This window comes from Phoca vitulina, unplaced genomic scaffold (assembly GCF_004348235.1).
Source record: "Phoca vitulina isolate PV1807 unplaced genomic scaffold, GSC_HSeal_1.0 scaffold13, whole genome shotgun sequence".
NCBI classification, from domain to species: Eukaryota; Metazoa; Chordata; class Mammalia; order Carnivora; family Phocidae; genus Phoca; species Phoca vitulina.
The window spans coordinates 9699746-9717157 of NW_022589716.1; the positions used below are offsets into that span (position 1 = coordinate 9699746).

General features: G+C 59.0%; 3 protein-coding genes across 6 annotated transcripts; 2 read left to right on the top strand and 1 right to left on the bottom strand.

Annotated features, from left to right (window-relative positions):
- Positions 1–470: 470 nt before the first annotated feature.
- On the bottom strand, positions 471–5483 carry ABHD14B (abhydrolase domain containing 14B). 2 transcript variants are annotated; one of them, XM_032411393.1, is made up of 5 exons: positions 5409–5483; positions 4567–5027; positions 3404–3639; positions 1960–2201; positions 471–1573 (listed from the first exon to the last, which is right to left on the bottom strand). In XM_032411393.1, the coding sequence occupies exons 3-5, from the start codon at positions 3612–3614 to the stop codon at positions 1394–1396; spliced, it is 633 nt and encodes a 210-aa protein (XP_032267284.1). In that variant the 5' UTR covers positions 3615–3639; positions 4567–5027; positions 5409–5483; the 3' UTR covers positions 471–1393. The 2 variants fall into 2 exon arrangements, with proteins under 2 accessions (XP_032267284.1, XP_032267285.1); XM_032411394.1 differs by lacking the exons at positions 4567–5027; positions 5409–5483 and adding an exon at positions 4073–4157.
- LOC116636605 (aminoacylase-1) lies at positions 4324–17044 on the top strand. 2 transcript variants are annotated; one of them, XM_032411387.1, is made up of 15 exons: positions 4324–4413; positions 12553–12664; positions 13331–13395; positions 13467–13571; positions 13921–14015; positions 14310–14386; positions 14480–14569; positions 14667–14723; positions 15056–15129; positions 15215–15264; positions 15379–15523; positions 15625–15693; positions 16336–16415; positions 16553–16613; positions 16700–17044. In XM_032411387.1, exons 2-15 carry the CDS (start codon positions 12571–12573, stop codon positions 16862–16864), a joined length of 1227 nt encoding a protein of 408 aa, XP_032267278.1. In that variant the 5' UTR covers positions 4324–4413; positions 12553–12570; the 3' UTR covers positions 16865–17044. The 2 variants fall into 2 exon arrangements, with proteins under 2 accessions (XP_032267278.1, XP_032267277.1); XM_032411386.1 differs by lacking the exon at positions 4324–4413 and adding an exon at positions 11928–12154.
- ABHD14A (abhydrolase domain containing 14A) lies at positions 5554–10812 on the top strand. Of its 2 annotated transcripts, XM_032411392.1 has the most exons (6): positions 5644–5733; positions 7621–7777; positions 7970–8181; positions 8359–8474; positions 9586–9821; positions 10027–10812. In XM_032411392.1, exons 2-6 carry the CDS (start codon positions 7721–7723, stop codon positions 10207–10209), a joined length of 804 nt encoding a protein of 267 aa, XP_032267283.1. In that variant the 5' UTR covers positions 5644–5733; positions 7621–7720; the 3' UTR covers positions 10210–10812. The 2 variants fall into 2 exon arrangements, with proteins under 2 accessions (XP_032267282.1, XP_032267283.1); XM_032411391.1 differs by lacking the exon at positions 7621–7777 and having other exon boundaries at positions 5554–5733; positions 10027–10808.
- Positions 17045–17412: the final 368 nt, after the last annotated feature.

The window sequence follows — 17412 nt, forward strand, 5'->3', positions numbered from 1 at the left end:
GGCTGGAGGAGGGGCCTGAGAGCGGTGTGATCCCGTGCACCCCGCCCCGCCATTCCCCCCAAAGCTACCCCCAGAATGCCTTTTTGGGGCTAGGGTCGCAAGGGCCGCGGCGCAGTTGTGTACTCTGCTAGAGAATGGGAGGAGTTGGACGGTCCCCAAGCCCTCTCCTTCCCCCACCGTACCCCCTGGGGGGCTGATCTTCCCCCCCCCCCTCCCCCCCCCCGCCCCGTAATCGGCTCAGCCTGGTCCCACTGACCTCCACCTCCCCCCACAGCTGAGTCTCTTGGCACCTGGGTGTGTGTGTGTGGGTGGGGAGGGGAATCCAATCTCCCTTCCCCTCCATCTGGCCGGGTGGACAAAGGGCAGGGGGACCATCTGGTCCCGCCAGGGTGGGGGAAGGGCCCACAGTGCCGGTCCCCAGGGGGCGGGGGGAGGGGCGGCGCTCCAGAGACAGTGAGAGCCTGCGGGGTCTAATTGCATCACTTTATTTCACCGACCTCCACTCTCCAGTCTCTGTCTCCCCAACCCCCAAACCTCAGAACAGGAAACAAGCTTGGCTGAGCAGATCCAGGCCTAATAACCTGGGGAGGTGTGGAGCACGCAGAAAGAGGGGGAAAAGCAGGGAGATCGGAGGTTCCAAAGGGTGGCCCTCACCTTTTGGGTGGCAATTCTGGTCTGGGGCCAGCTGCAACCTGTGGGTGAATGGAGTTCAGGGCTGGCCACTCCTAAACCTGGCAGAGGGCCTCCTGCAAGGGCTGGCCCCTAGGGTCCCCACCTCCCTGGACAGTGGGGTTCTGCATGGTTGGGAGGGTGCATGTGCCCATGTGAATGCTTGTGTGAGAGCGCAAGAATGCATGTGTGTGAATGCATGCAATGCAAAGCTGTAGGTGACTGTGCATGTCAGTCCAGAGTTGCCCGTACCTGTGTGGTTGCTCCCAAGTGAAGGGTCACATCTGGGAACATGGATGGCTCTAAATGTGTAAGCATGCGTGTGGGCATGGATGTATCTGTGGTCTAAGAAGCAGGAGTAGGAGGTGTGAGTGCCTTGGAGGGCAGCTGAAGGAAAAGGCTGGAGGCAGGCTGGGGAGGCTGCACAGAGCAGAGTAAGGGGTGCGAGCGAACAGGAAAGCTTATAGGAGAAGCTCATCTAATGGATTACCCTCCACCAGATTACGTCTCTTGCTTCCTGAGGTTTTTCCTCTTGATTTCACCTCCTTAGTCTGTCACTGCAAGAGAAAGAGGAAGAGGAAAAGACAGACCCCAGAGACAAGAACCCAGATAGACAGAGACACACCTGTTGCATGTACATGATGAGCAGGAACCCATGGAGGGAGGAAGGAGACAGAGAGAGCCCAAGGCAGGCCAGCAGCCACCCCATCAGCAGGGCTGGGTCTCATGCTAGCCCCTGCAGGAAATCCAACAGCCCTGTGTGCCACTCCTCAGGTTTGTCAAGGTAGCAGGGGTGCCCTGCCCCCTCCATGACCAACACCCGGTGGTTGGGCAGCTGCTTCAGGTGCTCAAAGCTGGTCAGACCCATGGAGTCCTGGTCTCCATATACTATAAGAGTTGAGGTCTAGAGAAACAAAAGGGAAACAGTAAACAGGGATCTGCCACACCAGCCCCAACCTCCTAGAGGTCAGGTCTAGCCCCACCACCACTTCAGTCTCTCCCTGGGGCCACCCCAAATGAGGGGGAGAGACAAGCTGGCCCAGTGGGTGATCGAAGAGGCCCCAGCTCCTGAGGGACAGAGGCATGGATTTTTGTCTGCCCCAGCACATGGTTTAGCGCGGGCCAAGGCACAGTAATCTGCTGCTAAGTAAACCAACAGGGCAGCGTTTGGTAGTTTAGCTCCCCCCAGAAGCCACCCCTTGGTTACCCTGCCCTGAGTTGAGGAAAGGCCCCAGGATGGACGCTTTCTTGCTCGTGGCAGGGGCATCTCAGCCTCCCACACAGGGATACCTTCACACTGGCATAGTCCGCAGCGCTGAGCTTGTCCGTGCAGATGGGGGCCACTGGCACATAGCCCCGGAGCTGGGAGCCAGGGGCCGTGAGGAAGGGCAGGGAGTACATGCCACTCAACGATGGGCTGATCACAACTGGAGAGCCCAGGTCCAACGCATCCACCACAGCTGCCAGGAAGCTGCTGGGGACCAGCTCCCCAATAGGGGCAGGGGCTGCTGCTTCCTTGGAGCGCCCCAGGCCTGCAGGGATTCAGGTGTGAGAAAGACAAGGGCACTGAGTGGGAAAATGGAAGAGACAGTCCCTTCCTCCAGGAAGCCCTCCTAGCTCAATCTCTCTGTGCCAGGTTCCAGCAGCACACAGCGTGCCTAAGTTTATTCCTACAGCAGCCTAGATCTGTCATATCTTTGGCAAGCATGAGGCATTTCCCTCTATGTCTGTGCCCATCTCTCCCAGCCGTAGAGTGTCCTGGAAAGGATCAGGCTCTGAAGTCCAACACAGCTGGGGCCAAGTCTCAATTTTCCACTTAACTATCTGCACGACCTTAGGAAAGTCTCCTCACCCCTCTCTCAGCTGCTCAGTTTCCCCATCTGTTAAATGAGACAAAAAAGTATCTGCCATTTCAGATTGTGGTGAAAATGAAGTGAATTAACTGCTTAAGAGGCACCTGTTCCAGGGCTGGCAAGGTGGACAGTGGCCGAGGAGCTGGCTCTGCACATGTACCTCCCCTCCAATTAGTCAGGCCCCACCTTCCCCCAAAAGATCAAGACCTTCACCTGGAAGATCAGTCCAACCCACTGTCCGAACCAATCCCATCTGGGCCTGGAGGCCCACACTTGGGCACTGAAACCATGTCAGCCACGGCCTGGGAGGGGTAGCAGGTCAGTTACAGGGTCAAACTTGGCTCCGTGGGCTGGGGCTGCCCCTCCCCTATTCCAGAACCCAGTTCAGGGCTTTGTACCTGGGATCATGCCTGAGGGCTCAGCCACCCACCAGGCCCTGCCCCGCCCCCACATGTGTCAGGAGACTCAGTCTCACTCCTCGGGCTTCCCGCAGAGCCTATGGTTATGGCTCTGTCAAAAGATTTTAATTCCCCTTGGCTGAGCACCGAGTCTTAGGTGTTGGGTACCGGCCACATGTGCACGTAATATCAGTCCATTCTCACTAGAGCCAACCCCCGAAATCTGTACCTCCCATCACAGATGAGGAAACAGAGGCTCAGAGGCGCTGAGACACTGCCCTGGGCAGCCTGGTTAGAAGCAGCTGGACGGTGTCCAGACCACAACCAGATCGAGACCAGAGAAACTGGAAGGCCCTTGCCAAGGGCACTGCACCCTGTCAAGCTTGGGGGGGCCTAGCCTGGCTAGGTCCTCCCAGTGCCCCAGTGCCCAGTCCCCCAGTGAGGCCCCCACAACCCCGGTCCAGAAGCCTGCGCCGGAAGTACCTGGCAGGTCCACGGCCACAGCCCGGTAGCCAGCCTGAGCCAGCCTGTGCAGCGTGCCCAGGTTCTGCCAGGTCTCGGAGGAGAAGCGGATGCCATGCAACAGCAGAACTGAGAAGCAGGCAGCCTGCCCACCGCCTGGCCGAGCCTCTCGGAAGAAGAGGGTCTGGCCCTGCACCTGGATGGTGCCCTCGTGAAGCTCCACTCCTGCCATCCCTGCCGCTGTACTGGTGAAGCACCTGTGGTTCAAGGCCAGACTGATAAGGAGCCACAGAACCCCCTGCCCAGATGGGATGGAGAGGCTGCCACAGAGAGGGCAGGGGTCCCTCCGGGAGCAGCAAGGAGGCCTCCAGGAGGCTACCAGAACTCTCCACGTGCTTTCAGATGAGGAAGGCAGAGGTGTTATTTATGCCTCTGCCACTCAACTGTGTGGCATTGGGCCTCAGTTTCCTCTTCTGGAATAAGGGGCAATAAAACCTACCTTAAGAATTAATGAGTTAAAAAAAAAAAAAGAATTGACAAGTGAGGGTGCCTGCCCTTAGAACTCAATACATGCAGCTCCCATTATGATTATTGTCCTCACTGTTAATTCTTCTTTTCTACAAATGGGGATAATACAATAGTACTCAGCTCCTAGGTGGTGGATGGGATTAAATGAGCTCACGCACGTACCACGCTGGACACCGCTCCTAGCACATAGTGAGCATAATAAGTGCTCAGTCGACAGTAAGCAGCTCTTTTGCTTATCGACCTCGTTCTCTTCAAGGCACTGTTACAGTTTGTAGGTTGGCCCCGCAGGCCGGAGGGGGTCGGGGTTGGAGTTAAAAACCCATTTTCCGGAGGCGGAAGCCGGAACGCAGAGCTGGGAAAGGCTTTGGAGTTCCGGCCCGCAAGGAATGCGGAGTACCCAGCGCGCTGCCCGCTGGGCCCCAACGCTCTAACGCACGGTCATCGGCGCCGCGGCGGCTCGCTCGGTCCCCTCCGCCGACTTCGGTTCTGGCTCGCTGGGCCCGGTAAGGCGCACACGGAAAGTGGGGGCGGGGGGGGGGCCAGATCCGAGGAGGGGACCTGGGGAGCCGAGATGGGAAGGGGAGGAACTTGGGCTGGGTGGGGGTGGGATCTCACTGGACAGAAGACGAGAGGGTCTGGGGGCGCAGGGCCGGTACCTGGGGAGCTGCGTAGGCTTGCGCAGATAAGAGACAGGCGAGTGCTGGCGGCGACTGGGGCCGGGGCAGGGAAGCGGGGAAGTGGCCCGGCCGAGGGCGGAGACCAGGCCGTGCTACGGGACGCCCTCTTGTGGCCACAAGCCGTCGCAGGGCCGGTCGCTGCCCCTAGATCTTTCTTGTCACAGCGGCCTCGGTTTCCCCAAGCCCCTCGGCCCCATGTGCTCCAAGCACCCGGCTGGGTGCGGCCGCAGCAGCCTGCCCCAGATGCACATGATGCGGCTTGCGGAGAAGGGCTCGTAGGGTCTCATCCCTGCTGCTCCCTCCTCCTCCCGACCCTGCCCAGGCCCAGGGTTGTGCGCAGGCACGCAGTGAAGCCAGACAGCTTTGAGTGCGAGGTTCTGCCCAAGTCCAGCCAGGTGACCTCGACCGTTTTCACAGCATCTCCGAGCCTATTTCCTGGCCTGTAGAATGGGTGTGATGTTGCCTATTTGGCAGGGTGTCTATAACGGAGTGAGTCCTGCGTGCCCTGCGCTGCCTTCCTGTACCCGGCCTGGCTGCCACGCCTGGCCTTGGCCACACATCGCCGACCAGGCTAGGTGCCATAAAGAGCAGTGAAAGAGGCACAGGCCACCCTGGGCTGTGACCGAGTGTGTGCGCCTGTGTATTTGTAGGGGTTGGGGAAGCGGTTGGACTGAGACCTGGAGTTGCCGAGTGACAATAATATCCGACATTAAACAGCGACGCCTCCTCTCCAGACACTGTGCTAAGGCTTGACCCATCTTTTGTGGTCCTTAAGACAATCCTTATCCTTAACCCTCTGTACAGACGAGGGACTGACCCACCGTAGAGATGGTCTGGTGAGGAGAAGCCGGTGGCTCTCCCCTGGCCCTCGGGCTGAGAACAATCCGGAAAATCTGGATAGTGGGCCGGGCCTACGTGCTTTCGGGCGCCGCCTGGAGTCCCCCCTGCGTGGGTTTAGGAGGCGCGGGGCCTGCGACTGCGGACTGCGCAAGCGCGCCTCCTTGGCTGCGCGCCCCGCCGCCTGGTCCCCGCAGCAGCCTGCAGAGCGGCGGAGGCAGCGCAATGGTCGCGGCGCTGTTTGGCTGCTGGTTCCGCGTGGGCGGGGCCCGCCCTGGGGTGTCCGGCCCGGTCATCCCGGTCGGCCCGGTGAGTGTCCCCGGGGAGTGAAGACTGCAGGGTGCCCGGGGGCGGGCCATCCTGGCTCCGCCCCTTGCCCCCGGAGCCCTGGGGCAGAGTCCTGCGGGAGTGGCAGGCGCGAGTGTGCATGTGTTGGTGTGTTGTGTGTGCGCTCAGGCGTTTGCGTGCGTTCTGCGGGATCTGGATGTGTGTCGATGTGGTGTCTGTCTGTTTCTACGCGCCTACGTTGGGGGGGGGTGTCGGTCTGTCTGTACGCTTGTGTCTGTATGCTATGTGCGTTTCTGTGTACATGTGATTTTGAGGGTGTGTATCTACCTGTGCGTGTGTATTTCTGAGGCTATGTGTGTCTGTTTGCCTGTACGTGTGTGTTTTAGGATTGTGTATATGACTGTGTGCTGGAAATTTGAGGGTCAGCATGATTTTGAAAGCGTGTATGTGTCTGTCCGTCTGCCTTCCTGATGGCTGACTGTGTGCCTGATTTTGAGGGTACGCATTTCAAGGGATCCATTGCTCACAGGCCAAGCAGGGCTGCCTGTACCCGCCGTGCCAGGAATAGCTTGTGCAAAAGAAAAGTATGTGGGGACGAGACGCGATGTTTGTGTGCACGTGTGTACACCTGTGTGTCATTGTCCACACGTATGCCAAGGACCTAAGTTGGGTACAGCTTCCCTGACCGCACGCCTTTTCTCGTATCTGTAGCGAATGCCGGGTTGCTGGCTTGCTGCCCACCACCATGGTCTAGTGCACCAGCTGCCTAGGTTGCCAAGGCAACGGCCAAAGTCCCGCCTCTCCCTTGCAGCAGGCTCCCCACAAGGAAGAGGTCCGCAGGGATTCTGCCACTGTTGGGAGCCTAGGCTCATGCCCAGTGGGAGGTTGCTGTTCGTGGTCAGAAGGAAGAGAAGAGCGGCCTCTTCCTCCCTTCAGCTCCTGGCTCTCCATCAGCATCAGAGGGGCTGCCACCGCCCACCCACCCCAGGACTGGGAGCCTGGGGGTGGGGGCTTGGGAAACATCCCCTAAAGCTCCCAGGAGAGGAGGATGGTGCCCAATATGGGTTTCCAGCTGGGCCAGCACCCAGTTGGCACTCCATAAAGATGTGTTTACTGGAATCTGAGAATAAGGCAGGTGTACTCATTCGAGGCCCAAGAAATGATCACAGGACAGCCCTGGGTCAAGTCCACAGTATTCCTGAAATATCACAGGAAACTTGAGAGGGCTGATGCAAAGTGATCCTTTCCCGCATTTTACTGACAAGCTGAAGACACACAGCCAGGAAGTGGCAAAGCAGAGTCTCCAAGCCAGGGCTAACTGGGTCCTGGGTCCTGATGTCTGTTGTCTGGACAGGCAAAGGACCCAGACTGCAGGAGTCCGTGAAGCAGGTCATGAAGCTGAGGGGGTGGGGGGAGCATTCATCTCTCCAGCCTCCATTTCTAGGTATACCATGCCCCTCCCTGGCCCCATTCATTCCCCTCAGCCTTTCTCCATCCCGGATACTCTCCACGAGCCCTCCTCCCGCTTAATATCAGCTGAGATAGAGCATTGACTATTTCCATCAATTGGAAAACACATTCTGATTTAAGCACTATTACATGCAATGTGATTAAAAAAGAAGAACCATTTCCAAACATGCTGTCAGTGGGATGGGGCTTTATACATAGTCTTTCACTTTTGATGCTTCTCACTACTCTGTCCACCAGCAAGGCTCTGGTTCGTCCCTCACCTCCCAGCCCCATGGTTTCTTCCTTGGCAAGCTCAGCGTAGCCTGGTGGTTAGCAGCCCAGCTCTGGGTTCAAATCCCAGTTCCTTTACTTGCTATTCTGCATTTTGGGCAAAAGAATTTACCTCTCTGAGCCTATTTCCTCATCTGCAAGAGAACTATATTCATATCTGCTCCCCAGTGTTCCTGTGTGGATTCGTGAGCCCTCGTATGTGAAGGGCCAAACACAGGGTCTGGCTCTCATAAGCACCTGATGAACGGAAGTGGTTTTAGCTGGCACAATGATGAGCATGCTGTGTCTCCAGGGACATCTCAGACGCTCCTTCTCAGGCTGCAGGGTATCTGAGCCCCCACCCCAGCATGCGTGGAGCAGTGGATGTGAACCCTCAGACCCCTGCTCAGAGCAGGAGAAAGGGCAAGGGCTGAGCTGTTCCTCTGCTGGGGGCTTCTGGGGGTGGGGTTTGGGGATGGGGTCCAGGGGACCTGGTGGGGACACAGCCCCAGCCTCTTCTTCCTCTCCTCTCCTCCAGACTGTGGTACAGACCTCCATGAGCCGGTCCCAGGTAGCCCTGCTGGGCCTGGGCCTGCTGCTCATGCTGCTACTGTACGTGGGGCTGCCAGGCCCCCCTGAGCAGACCTCCTGGCTCTGGGGAGGCCCCAATGTCACAGTCCTGGCTGGTCTCACCCCTGGCAACTCCCCCATCTTTTACCGCGAGGTGCTGCCGCTCCACCGGGCACGCAGGTGGGTGCTGACCTCAGGGCGTAGTGGAAGGCCTAGGTCCAAGGGGAGTCCCTGTGTGGGACCCCAGCTCAACTCAGGGTGCTCAGGGCCTGGGAGGGCAGTGGGAGAAGCCCAGAAAGAAAGAATGGCGGCCCCCTTCCAGACCCCGAGGACACACACTCCCCTGTGTGCCCACAGGGTGGAGGTGGTGCTACTCCACGGAAAGGCCTTTAACTCCCACACGTGGGAGCAGCTGGGCACACTGCAGCTGCTGGCGCAGAGGGGCTACCGGGCCGTGGCCCTTGACCTCCCAGGTGAGAGCCCCCACTCCGGGGTCTAGGGAGGCAACATCCAGCAGGTACAAGGGGCAGCTTCCCAGGGAAGGACTTGGAGGGGTAGAAAACCCTTAAGGTATGGCTGGGTTGGGGGGTGGGGATCGGACCGCAATGTCTGGACAAGCCGTGGTAGGTCGCAACACAAGATGGCAATACTAAAAGGTCTGTGTCTTTATTTTCTGCCTTGAAAACTAGAATGTGGACTGTTGCATGTCACAGAGCAAATAGAAACGTGACTCACTTCACAAGTGCTTGCACGGAGAGATCTCACTGGACATTTTATGACAAACTAGGTAGCTTTTCGGTTTTGTAGCTATGCAAATGATTTATGCTATCATTCTTGTCTTTAAAAATCAAGCAAGAGTGACGCCCTCAGAGACCCATGCCGCATTTCTCTCCCAGCAGTTTGGGGGTGCCCGACCCCCTCGGGGCATTTCCATATATAGAAAGACAGACAATACGCAGGATTGTGTGGTGAGGTTAGAAACATGACTGGTGTCCCGTCTGCTTAGCAGATCTCTCTGCAGCTTGGTTTTTCTCCCCCTATACCCCATCTCATAGAGCGGGCCAGTCAATATGAATCTCCCTGTCTGTACTGTGTGCTGTCAGAAGGATGGACAGGTTTGATCTGCCCATACCTTCACTGATGGATATGTAAGTTGAGTTTTCAGCATCTGTGGAAATGCTTGAGGCATGAAGCTGAAGCAACCTTGGACATGTTTCTTTGAGCATGGAGGCAATAATTTCTGTAGGGTAGCTACCAAGGATAATTGATGGGTCAAAGGATGCACATTTTTTAAATGTTGACAAATATTACCTTACCCTCCAAAAATGCCACATGGATTTATACTCCCATCAGTCATGGATGAAAGTGCCCATTTCCCCACATCTTCCCCAACACTGCATATTGTCAATCTTTTTAGTTTTGAAAGATGCTTTTCTAGCAGACCTATCCCATTACAAAAAACAGCTTCTGGGAAGTTTGGGGGTAGCGCTGCCATGTGCCTCTGCCATTTCCCCCACTGTGGTGGTCAGGAAGTCCTGGGTTCCTTTCCAGCCTCCCTCAGCTGGTGCCTCCTGCTGTTCCCAGGTTTTGGGAACTCGGCACCTTCCAAGGAGGCAAGCACAGAGGCAGGGCGGGCGGAGCTGCTGGAGCGAGTGCTGCGAGACCTGGAGGTGCACAATGCTGTATTGGTGAGCCCCTCTCTGAGTGGCCACTACGCCCTGCCCTTCTTGATCCGAGGCCACCACCAGCTGCGTGGATTTGTGCCCATTGCACCCGCCTCCACCCAGAACTACACCCAGGAACAATTCTGGGCCGTGAAGGTACTGGAAGGAGGGTTTCCAAAGGTCCGGCTTCCTATCCCTGGCTCGAGTCATGGGGGGAAAGGACTCAGGTCTCACTTGGAGGACACATGGCCTCATCTGGATAGAAAGAGATGGGGTGTTTGGGAAAGATTCCCTACGGAGGTAGCTAGAGGGTCAGTCCCCGTCAGACCCCAGGATCACAGCCCCTTGCCTTGCCCTGCAGACCCCGACTCTCATCCTGTATGGGGAGCTGGACCGTATCCTGGCCCGGGAGTCGCTGCGGCAGCTCCGCCACCTGCCCAACCACTCTGTGGTGAAGCTGCGAGATGCAGGCCACGCCTGCTACCTCCACAAGCCGCAAGACTTCCACCTTGTCCTCCTCGCCTTCCTTGACCACCTGCCTTGAGTTCACCCACTGACCAGGCGCCAGGCCTGGCCTGAGCTTGGAGAGTCTGGACCAGCGCCCCACCAGGGAGGCAGCCCCTGGGATTGGAGGGTGGAGGCCAGAGGGCCAGGCCCAGTCGGGACCTCTCATTTCATCTCACAGGCACAATAAAGAAACACATTTTTGTCATGCTCGGGGAGTGTCAGGTCCTGTTTCCTGGCATTGCAGCAGGTGGGGTGGGAGTGAGAGGCAAGTCCGGGGCTGCTTTGGGGCTGAGAGCTGGAGGGAGGCTTCAGCAGCCTGGGATGGTCTACTTCCTAGCTGGCTGCCCTCACCACTCTGTGGCTCAGTTTCCTCACCTGTAAAATGGGCATGATGGTAATACCTGGCTCAAAACGTGGTTTTAGAATTGACTCAGTCTGGGTAAATGGAGCGCTTGGCCTCACAGGGCTTGAGGGGGGTCAGAGCGAGCAGGTGTTACTACTGCTGTGTGATCCCTGGGGTTGGTGGGAAATCCAGGGTCTGGCAGTTGAGCCAGTGAGTCAGGAATGCAGGACCTATGGCCTAAGGGATCAGGATGTGTAGGGACGGAAGTGGTTATGTGATTTAACAATTAACATAGCATTGGTGCTGAAATGTCAAGCCTGCTTGCCCCTGGGTATGTGTGGGTCAGCAAGCAGATCAGACTTAAACCCCAGGAGGGTTGGACGGACCCCCCCCTTCCCCTCCCCTCCCCTCCCCCCCCCCAGCCTGCCTCCTCTGGGCACAGAGGTTGAAGTTTTCAGCTCTGCCTCTCCCCACGCCGACTCAGCCCCTGTAGCGGGGGCCAGAACTGGCCAAGAGTACAAAGCGCAACCAGGCACACAAGTGGGCAGCTACAACCGTGTGCAGCCTGGGGGTGGCCAGTGGGACACCTGTGCCTCTTTATCCCCCCTCTCCGGTGGCCGCGAGAGAGCCAGGGAGCCTGGCACAGGGTCAGCCAAGAGTATGCCACATGTGTGCTTTTGTGCCATCCCCCCCTCTGACACGGTCATACAGCCTCACGGTGACCTTCACTGTGTCATCCTCTGTCACGCAGACGCTGCCACACCCGGCCACCATCTCACACTCGTATTGTCACACACGCGGTCATACACGCTGATACACGCTGTTGGATTAGCTCCCACAGCGGCACATTTGCACGATCTCACACGAAGTCACCATGTGCCCCTCTGCCCATTTATCCTCCGCTCCTGGCACGTGTCCAGGCGTCCGCTCTGACACCGCTCTGTGCCCGGCCAGCGACAGAATCCTGTGGGTACATGGACCAGCCAGCCTCCTAGAACTTGCAGTCTGAGGGGACAGATACTGACCAATAACCTCTCCACACGGGGGGTTGAGGCGGTCAGGGAGGACCTCCCTGAGGAGCTGAGACACGGAAAGGGGAGAAGTCAGAGACTCGCGGGAGGGGGTGCGGGAGCAGGCAGGGGCCAGCTCTGGCAGGACTTTGCAGCGCTGTACCCCAAGAGTGAAGGGCGCCCGAGGGGGCAGACGCAGCCTCTCGTGTCAAGGGTCTGCTCTCCTCTCTTCCCGCCCATCTGGAGGTTGCAGGAGGTAGAGCCCTCCGGAGGCGGGACCACCCGGAGTTCGCAGCCCAGGCCTGCGGGGCGCGGCCTGAGGGGGCGGGGGCGGGGGCGGGGCCGGCCGCCGGGGCGGAGCAGGCGGCGGCGGGGGCGGTGCCCGAGAGGGATCCCGTAACCCGAGAGGAGGCTGGAACCTGGGGCGGGCGGAGACTCCCTCGCCGTCGCCGCCGCAGAGACGATGGGTGGCTGGCCCTAACTCGCCCCGCCCCGCGATCCGGTCCGGCCACGTGGTGGGCGGACCCGGGCGGTTCTGAGCCCTCGACCTCGCAGGACCCTGAGCCCCGGCCACAGTTCCGGGCGGGAGCTGAGAGGCAAGCGCGGGCCCAAGACCGGCGGAGAGCGAGGTGGGACCCCGGAGAGGGGTAAAGGGATCTGGGGTTACATGGCATAAAATCCGGGCAGTTGGGAGAATTTTTTTGAGGAGGGTAGGGAGAGTCAATGTCAGGGTTCAGGCCCGGCTCAGCTACTCTCTAGCTGTCTCTGAACCTCTCAGCCTCAGCTTTCTCGTCTGGAAACTAGGCATACAGAGGCACGAACTTCCTGGGGCTCTTTGGCCGATTCAGTACGGAAATGTGTTGAAAGCGGCCAGCCCAACCCCCGAAACAGAATGGGGGCTCCGAAACGGGGTGTCTTCTCCCTGTGGGACGTACGGGGAACCGCCCTGAGGAAGGGCCGTGGGTAGGTGGAGTCCACTGGGCCCTAGCGGCTGGGAGGGGTAGGTAGCCACTCGCTTTGCCCCTAGATCACCACGCGCAGCGCCATGGCCAGCGAAGGTCGCGAGGGCGAGCACCCGTCCGTGACACTCTTCCGCCAGTACCTGCGCATCCGCACCGTCCAGCCCAAGCCCGACTACGGTGAGAACGCGGCCGTTCCAGGGCCTGCGGTGGGGTCCCGGGGCGGGGACTGCTCTACACCAGACTCCCACCAAACGGGCACCTCCACGCCTCTAGCCATTCCCCAGGCCAGCCGACTGCTCAGCAGCCCCTCCAGGCTGTGTTGCACCCAGAGTTACTTCTGGTGGCTGGTTAAGGAACAACTTCACCTCACTGCCCCGGGGTTTGAGGAGGGGGAGGGGAGGGGAGACCGGACAGCCTCAAGGAAGAAGCTCCAGAAGCCTACCGGGGCAGGACAAAGACCACAGCCCTTAGGGAATCAACCTTGGTGGCTGGGAATGGTGGACATGGGTGCAAACCCCTGCCCTGATTTACCAGCTGGGAGACATCAGGTGAATCTCATGCCTCTGCGCCAGTTTTCCCATCCCTGAGGAAGAGAGCCATCACTCCTGTTTCTAACTGTGGACTTTCTACCTGACCTTCCACAAAGGGTCACTGACTGGCCAGAGAGAACATTCTTCCTTGGAGACAGAAATGCAGGTGTCCTCGAGCAATGTGGAATTGCACTGAGGAGGCAGCAGCCCCTTCCAGGGTCGGCTTTCCTCTCTGGATGTACCCCCAGCTCTGCCTGGGCCGGTGGGAGGGGTGGGTAGGCAGAAGTAGCCCCAAGACTCTCCGTGTCCCCAGGCGCTGCCGTGGCCTTCCTTGAGGAGAGAGCCCGCCAGCTGGGCCTGGGCTGTCAGAAAGTGGAGGTGAGCCTGGGGCCCGGCATGGGGAGGGGAGGTGGCCCCGGGGCACCTCCTCACCTCCTGGTCCTCTCCAGGTGGCACCTGGCCATGTGGTGACCATTCTGACGTGGCCAGGCACCAACCCCAGGCTCTCCTCCATCTTACTCAACTCCCACACCGATGTGGTGCCTGTCTTTAAGGTGTGTGGGGCGCGGGGAGCGGCGCAGGCCTTGGGGTACGCAAAGATGATGCAGACCCCCCATTGGACCCCAGGGAGCCTCGGGGGCTTGTCCTGAAACTGACTCCCGATCTCTTAGGACACTACTCCGTTCAAGCAGCCTTTGCCCAGTGGTCCATTCTGTGCCCAGGGTGGGGGTGGAGGTGGGAGCAGAGATGAGGGATTGCAGTCAGCTGCCCTCTTCAGCCCTCTTCACCACCGCACTTGTCACCCCAACCCTAGGGTAGGCTTCTAGAGCAGGGCCACAGTTAAGCAGAGTAGCTTAATGACTAAATTTGGGGCTTGGGTCCCTCTTCTCCTCTCTGCCCCAGGAGCACTGGAGTCATGACCCCTTTGAGGCCTTCAAGGATGCTGAGGGTTACATCTACGCCAGGGGTGCCCAGGACATGAAGTGTGTCAGCATCCAGTGAGTGTCCTCCATCTCCTGTCCCCCACAATGTCCCTACTGGCCCACTGAATTGACCCAGGGCCTGGGGTGGGTGTCATTGGAGAGCCTCAAGGCCAAGGAACATCTTGACCCTTTATCTTGGACAGGAATTATCACCATTACATGGATAGGGAGAGTGAAGGACAGAGACTTCCCAGAGTCCCCTGCCAGGCTGTGGCAGAGCAGGCTGCAGGGGCCCAGGGCTCCAGCCTGCCTGCCCAAGCATCTGGTGGCTCCCCCAGCCCTGGCTTACACCCTGTCATTGCCCCTCAGGTACCTGGAGGCTGTGAGGAGGCTGAAGGCTGAGGGCCACCATTTCCCCAGAACCATCCACATGACCTTTGTGCCAGGTAGGAGTGGCTTGGGGAGGGACACTTTCAGGGAGGGGGAGGATGTGGTGGCAGGGGCAGGTCCTTCATCTCATGTCCCTGCTGCTTTTACAGATGAGGAGGTTGGAGGTCACCAAGGCATGGAGCTGTTTGTGCAGCGGCCCGAGTTCCAGGCCCTGAAGGCTGGCTTCGCCCTGGATGAAGGTGAGCAGGGTGGCAGGCCCCTGAGCGGCGAGTAGGGGATATGGAGGCTGCTAGTGGCTGGGCCACTCTACCCTCTGAATCCCCTTTCCCTCCCCAGGCCTGGCCAACCCCACCGATGCCTTCACTGTCTTTTACAGTGAGCGGAGCCCCTGGTGTGAGTATGGGCTTGGAGGGAGGGTGTCACTGTGTGGTGGGGTGCTAGGCCAGAAGGGGCAGCCTACCAAGAGTCATGCAGCAGGTCAGGGCCTGAGTAGGCCTTGAACCCAGAGCCTCTGCCTCCCAGCCCCTTCCTACCCGGGCTTCTCCTTCCTGAGCTTCTGAGGGTAGCCCCCCATGGGCAGAAACCAGCTCTCCACCGTGCGTTCTAAGGGAGACCACCCTGCCGGAGGAGCTTGGGATGAGGCGAAGACTGGGGCCCACCCCCAGGCTGATCACTTTTCCAGCCCCTCCCATGCTGAAGACACCCCCTTCTCCCTCATCTCCCAGGGGTGCGGATCTCGAGCACCGGGAAGCCAGGCCACAGCTCATGCTTCATCGAGGACACAGCAGCAGAGAAGCTGGTGCGTGGCACACAGGGAGGGAGTTTGGGAATTCCCGGGGCTCTATCCTGGGGCCACTCTCAGATCCCACCTTGCACTCTCCTAGCACAAGGTCGTGAGCTCAATCCTGGCTTTCCGGGAGAAGGAGAGGCAGAGGTGAGGCAGCCCGGGAAAGAGGATGGGGGTCTGGGCGGCCGGCCCTGCAAGAGAGAAGGGAGGCTCTTTATCTGTTGCTCCCCCTGCTGCCCCTGCCCCGTCCCCCCACCGCAGGCTGCGGTCAAACCCCCAACTGAAGGCAGGAGCTGTGACCTCCGTGAACCTGACCAAGCTAGAGGGCGGCGTGGCCTATAACGTGGTACCTGCTACTCTGAGCGCCAGCTTTGACTTCCGTGTGGCACCGGATGTGGACCTGAAGGTGCCAGCTCCACCTGGGTTTGGAGCAGGGAGCCGGCTTCTCAGTCCTAGGCTGGAGGCTCAGGGAGAGCCTGAGAGGTCAGCTCGTCTCCCTTCTCACAGGCTTTCGAGGAGCAGCTGCAGGGCTGGTGCCGGGCAGCTGGTGAGGGGGTCACCTTCGAGTTTGCTCAGGTATCAGCCGGGACCTACGGTCGGGAGCTGTGGGAGCAGGGAGACTGGGCTTGCCAGGCGTGTGCCACCGTGGCAGTGGGTGCTCAGCGTGCCTGCATACGTCTGGGCGCTTCTTTAGCTACGAGGGACACATTTGATTCACCAACAGGCGTTCGTTGTGGAGGCCACTGTTGGGTGCTGGGGATGCCGTAGGAGTAAAGTGACACAGTTCATGGCCTCATAGTCCTTACGGCATGAAGAGACAAATAGACCTGAATTAAACATTAATGTATTACTTTTATATAAGTATGAACACACTTGGTTCAGGAAAAGGTGGGACCCTGCACTCTGAGAACCTGTAACAAGTAGTTGGCCAGTCTGAGAGGTCTGGGAGAGCCATTTTGAGGAAGAGGCCTAGGATGTGAAAGCTGGACAGGAAGTAAGTAGATGAAGGGCAGGGCGAAGTCCCAGACCTGTGGCCTGTAAGGGACTGAAAGAGGGCCTGCGGCTGGACTGGCCAGCTGGCTATCTGGGTAGGTGGGTGGAAGCTGGGGTGGCGGGTGGGGGGAATGGGTGCCTATGCCAGGCACGGACAGGCCTGTGAAGAAGAGGGCAAGCTGTCCAGGCCCTGTCTTGATCCTGCTATCCTTCCCCTCCTTCCAGAAGTGGACGGAGTCCCGAATGACATCTATTGATGATTCAGACCCCTGGTGGGCGGCATTTAGCGGGGTCTGCAAGGACATGTGAGCACACTGGCCTGCCTTTCTCTTCCCCTTTCCTCTATCCTCCTACCTCCCTTCCATCTTCCTTCACCCTTTCCATGCTCCCCTTGCGCTCTCCCCTCCCTGCCTCCTCATTCACCAGGCTCTTGCCTCCGCAGGAACCTCACGCTGGAGCCAGAGATCTTCCCTGCTGCCACGGATAGCCGCTACCTCCGTTTGGTGAGGGGCTTGCAGTGGGTGGGCAGGGGGGTGGGCGGTCCTGGATGCTGGCTTTCCTCCTGATGGCTTCTCCTTGCCCCCTGCAGGTGGGGGTCCCCGCGCTGGGCTTCTCACCCATGAACCGCACGCCTGTGCTGCTGCACGACCACGATGAGCGGTTGCATGAGGCCGTGTTCCTCCGTGGGGTTGACATATACACACGGCTGCTGCCTGCCCTGGCCAGCGTGCCTGCCCTGCCCAGTGACGGCTGAGTCCCAGGAGCGTCCACCGGACCAGTGTCAAGGACCCCTCTGCCCCCCGCCCAACAATAAAGTCTGTGTGTGGACAGAGGCCAGTTCTGAAGTTCTAAGAGCAGGGATTCTGTTCATGGAGCGGGGATTCTGTCATTTCTCTGGGGACATGCGATTCCCATCCCCGTTTCACAGATGAGAAAACTGAGCCTGGCTCTGGGTGCCTCCCCACTGCCCCATGCTGCTCTGTGTCCCTCGACACAGCACACTCATCCAGTACCACCCGGCCATGTCTGTGCCCAGTGCCAAGGGACCATAGTTCCTCTTCTCAGTGGCCACTAAGCCCTTATCTGACTTATAAGGTCGGGGACACCACTCTGAGGAGGAAACCAAAGCAAAGATCTCAGGGAAACACTTCTGGGGACACACTCAGGATCCTGAGACAGGACTAGAGCCGGAGGCCAGCTGGGCCCTGCCAGATGTGGGGCAGGTAGGAGAGCTTGCAAGCCACGGCTGCTAGCATGTTCATCTTAGGGTCCCTACACCCGGGGCAGGGATCAGTGTGTGCT

Coding starts and splice junctions, on each gene's coding strand:
- ABHD14B (XM_032411393.1), bottom strand. CDS start 3,614: ATGGCAGGAGTGGAGCTTCACGAGGGCACCATCCAGGTGCAGGGCCAG. Junction 2,202..3,403: donor TGTGGCCGTGGACCTGCCAG/GTACTTCCGGCG, acceptor GAATCCCTGCAG/GCCTGGGGCGCTCCAAGGAA. Junction 1,574..1,959: donor CGGACTATGCCAGTGTGAAG/GTATCCCTGTGT, acceptor TTGTTTCTCTAG/ACCTCAACTCTTATAGTATA.
- ABHD14A (XM_032411391.1), top strand. CDS start 5,650: ATGGTCGCGGCGCTGTTTGGCTGCTGGTTCCGCGTGGGCGGGGCCCGC. Junction 5,734..7,969: donor CGGTCATCCCGGTCGGCCCG/GTGAGTGTCCCC, acceptor CCTCTCCTCCAG/ACTGTGGTACAGACCTCCAT. Junction 8,182..8,358: donor CCGCTCCACCGGGCACGCAG/GTGGGTGCTGAC, acceptor GTGTGCCCACAG/GGTGGAGGTGGTGCTACTCC.
- LOC116636605 (XM_032411387.1), top strand. CDS start 12,571: ATGGCCAGCGAAGGTCGCGAGGGCGAGCACCCGTCCGTGACACTCTTC. Junction 13,396..13,466: donor TGGGCTGTCAGAAAGTGGAG/GTGAGCCTGGGG, acceptor GGTCCTCTCCAG/GTGGCACCTGGCCATGTGGT. Junction 16,416..16,552: donor AGCGGGGTCTGCAAGGACAT/GTGAGCACACTG, acceptor TTGCCTCCGCAG/GAACCTCACGCTGGAGCCAG.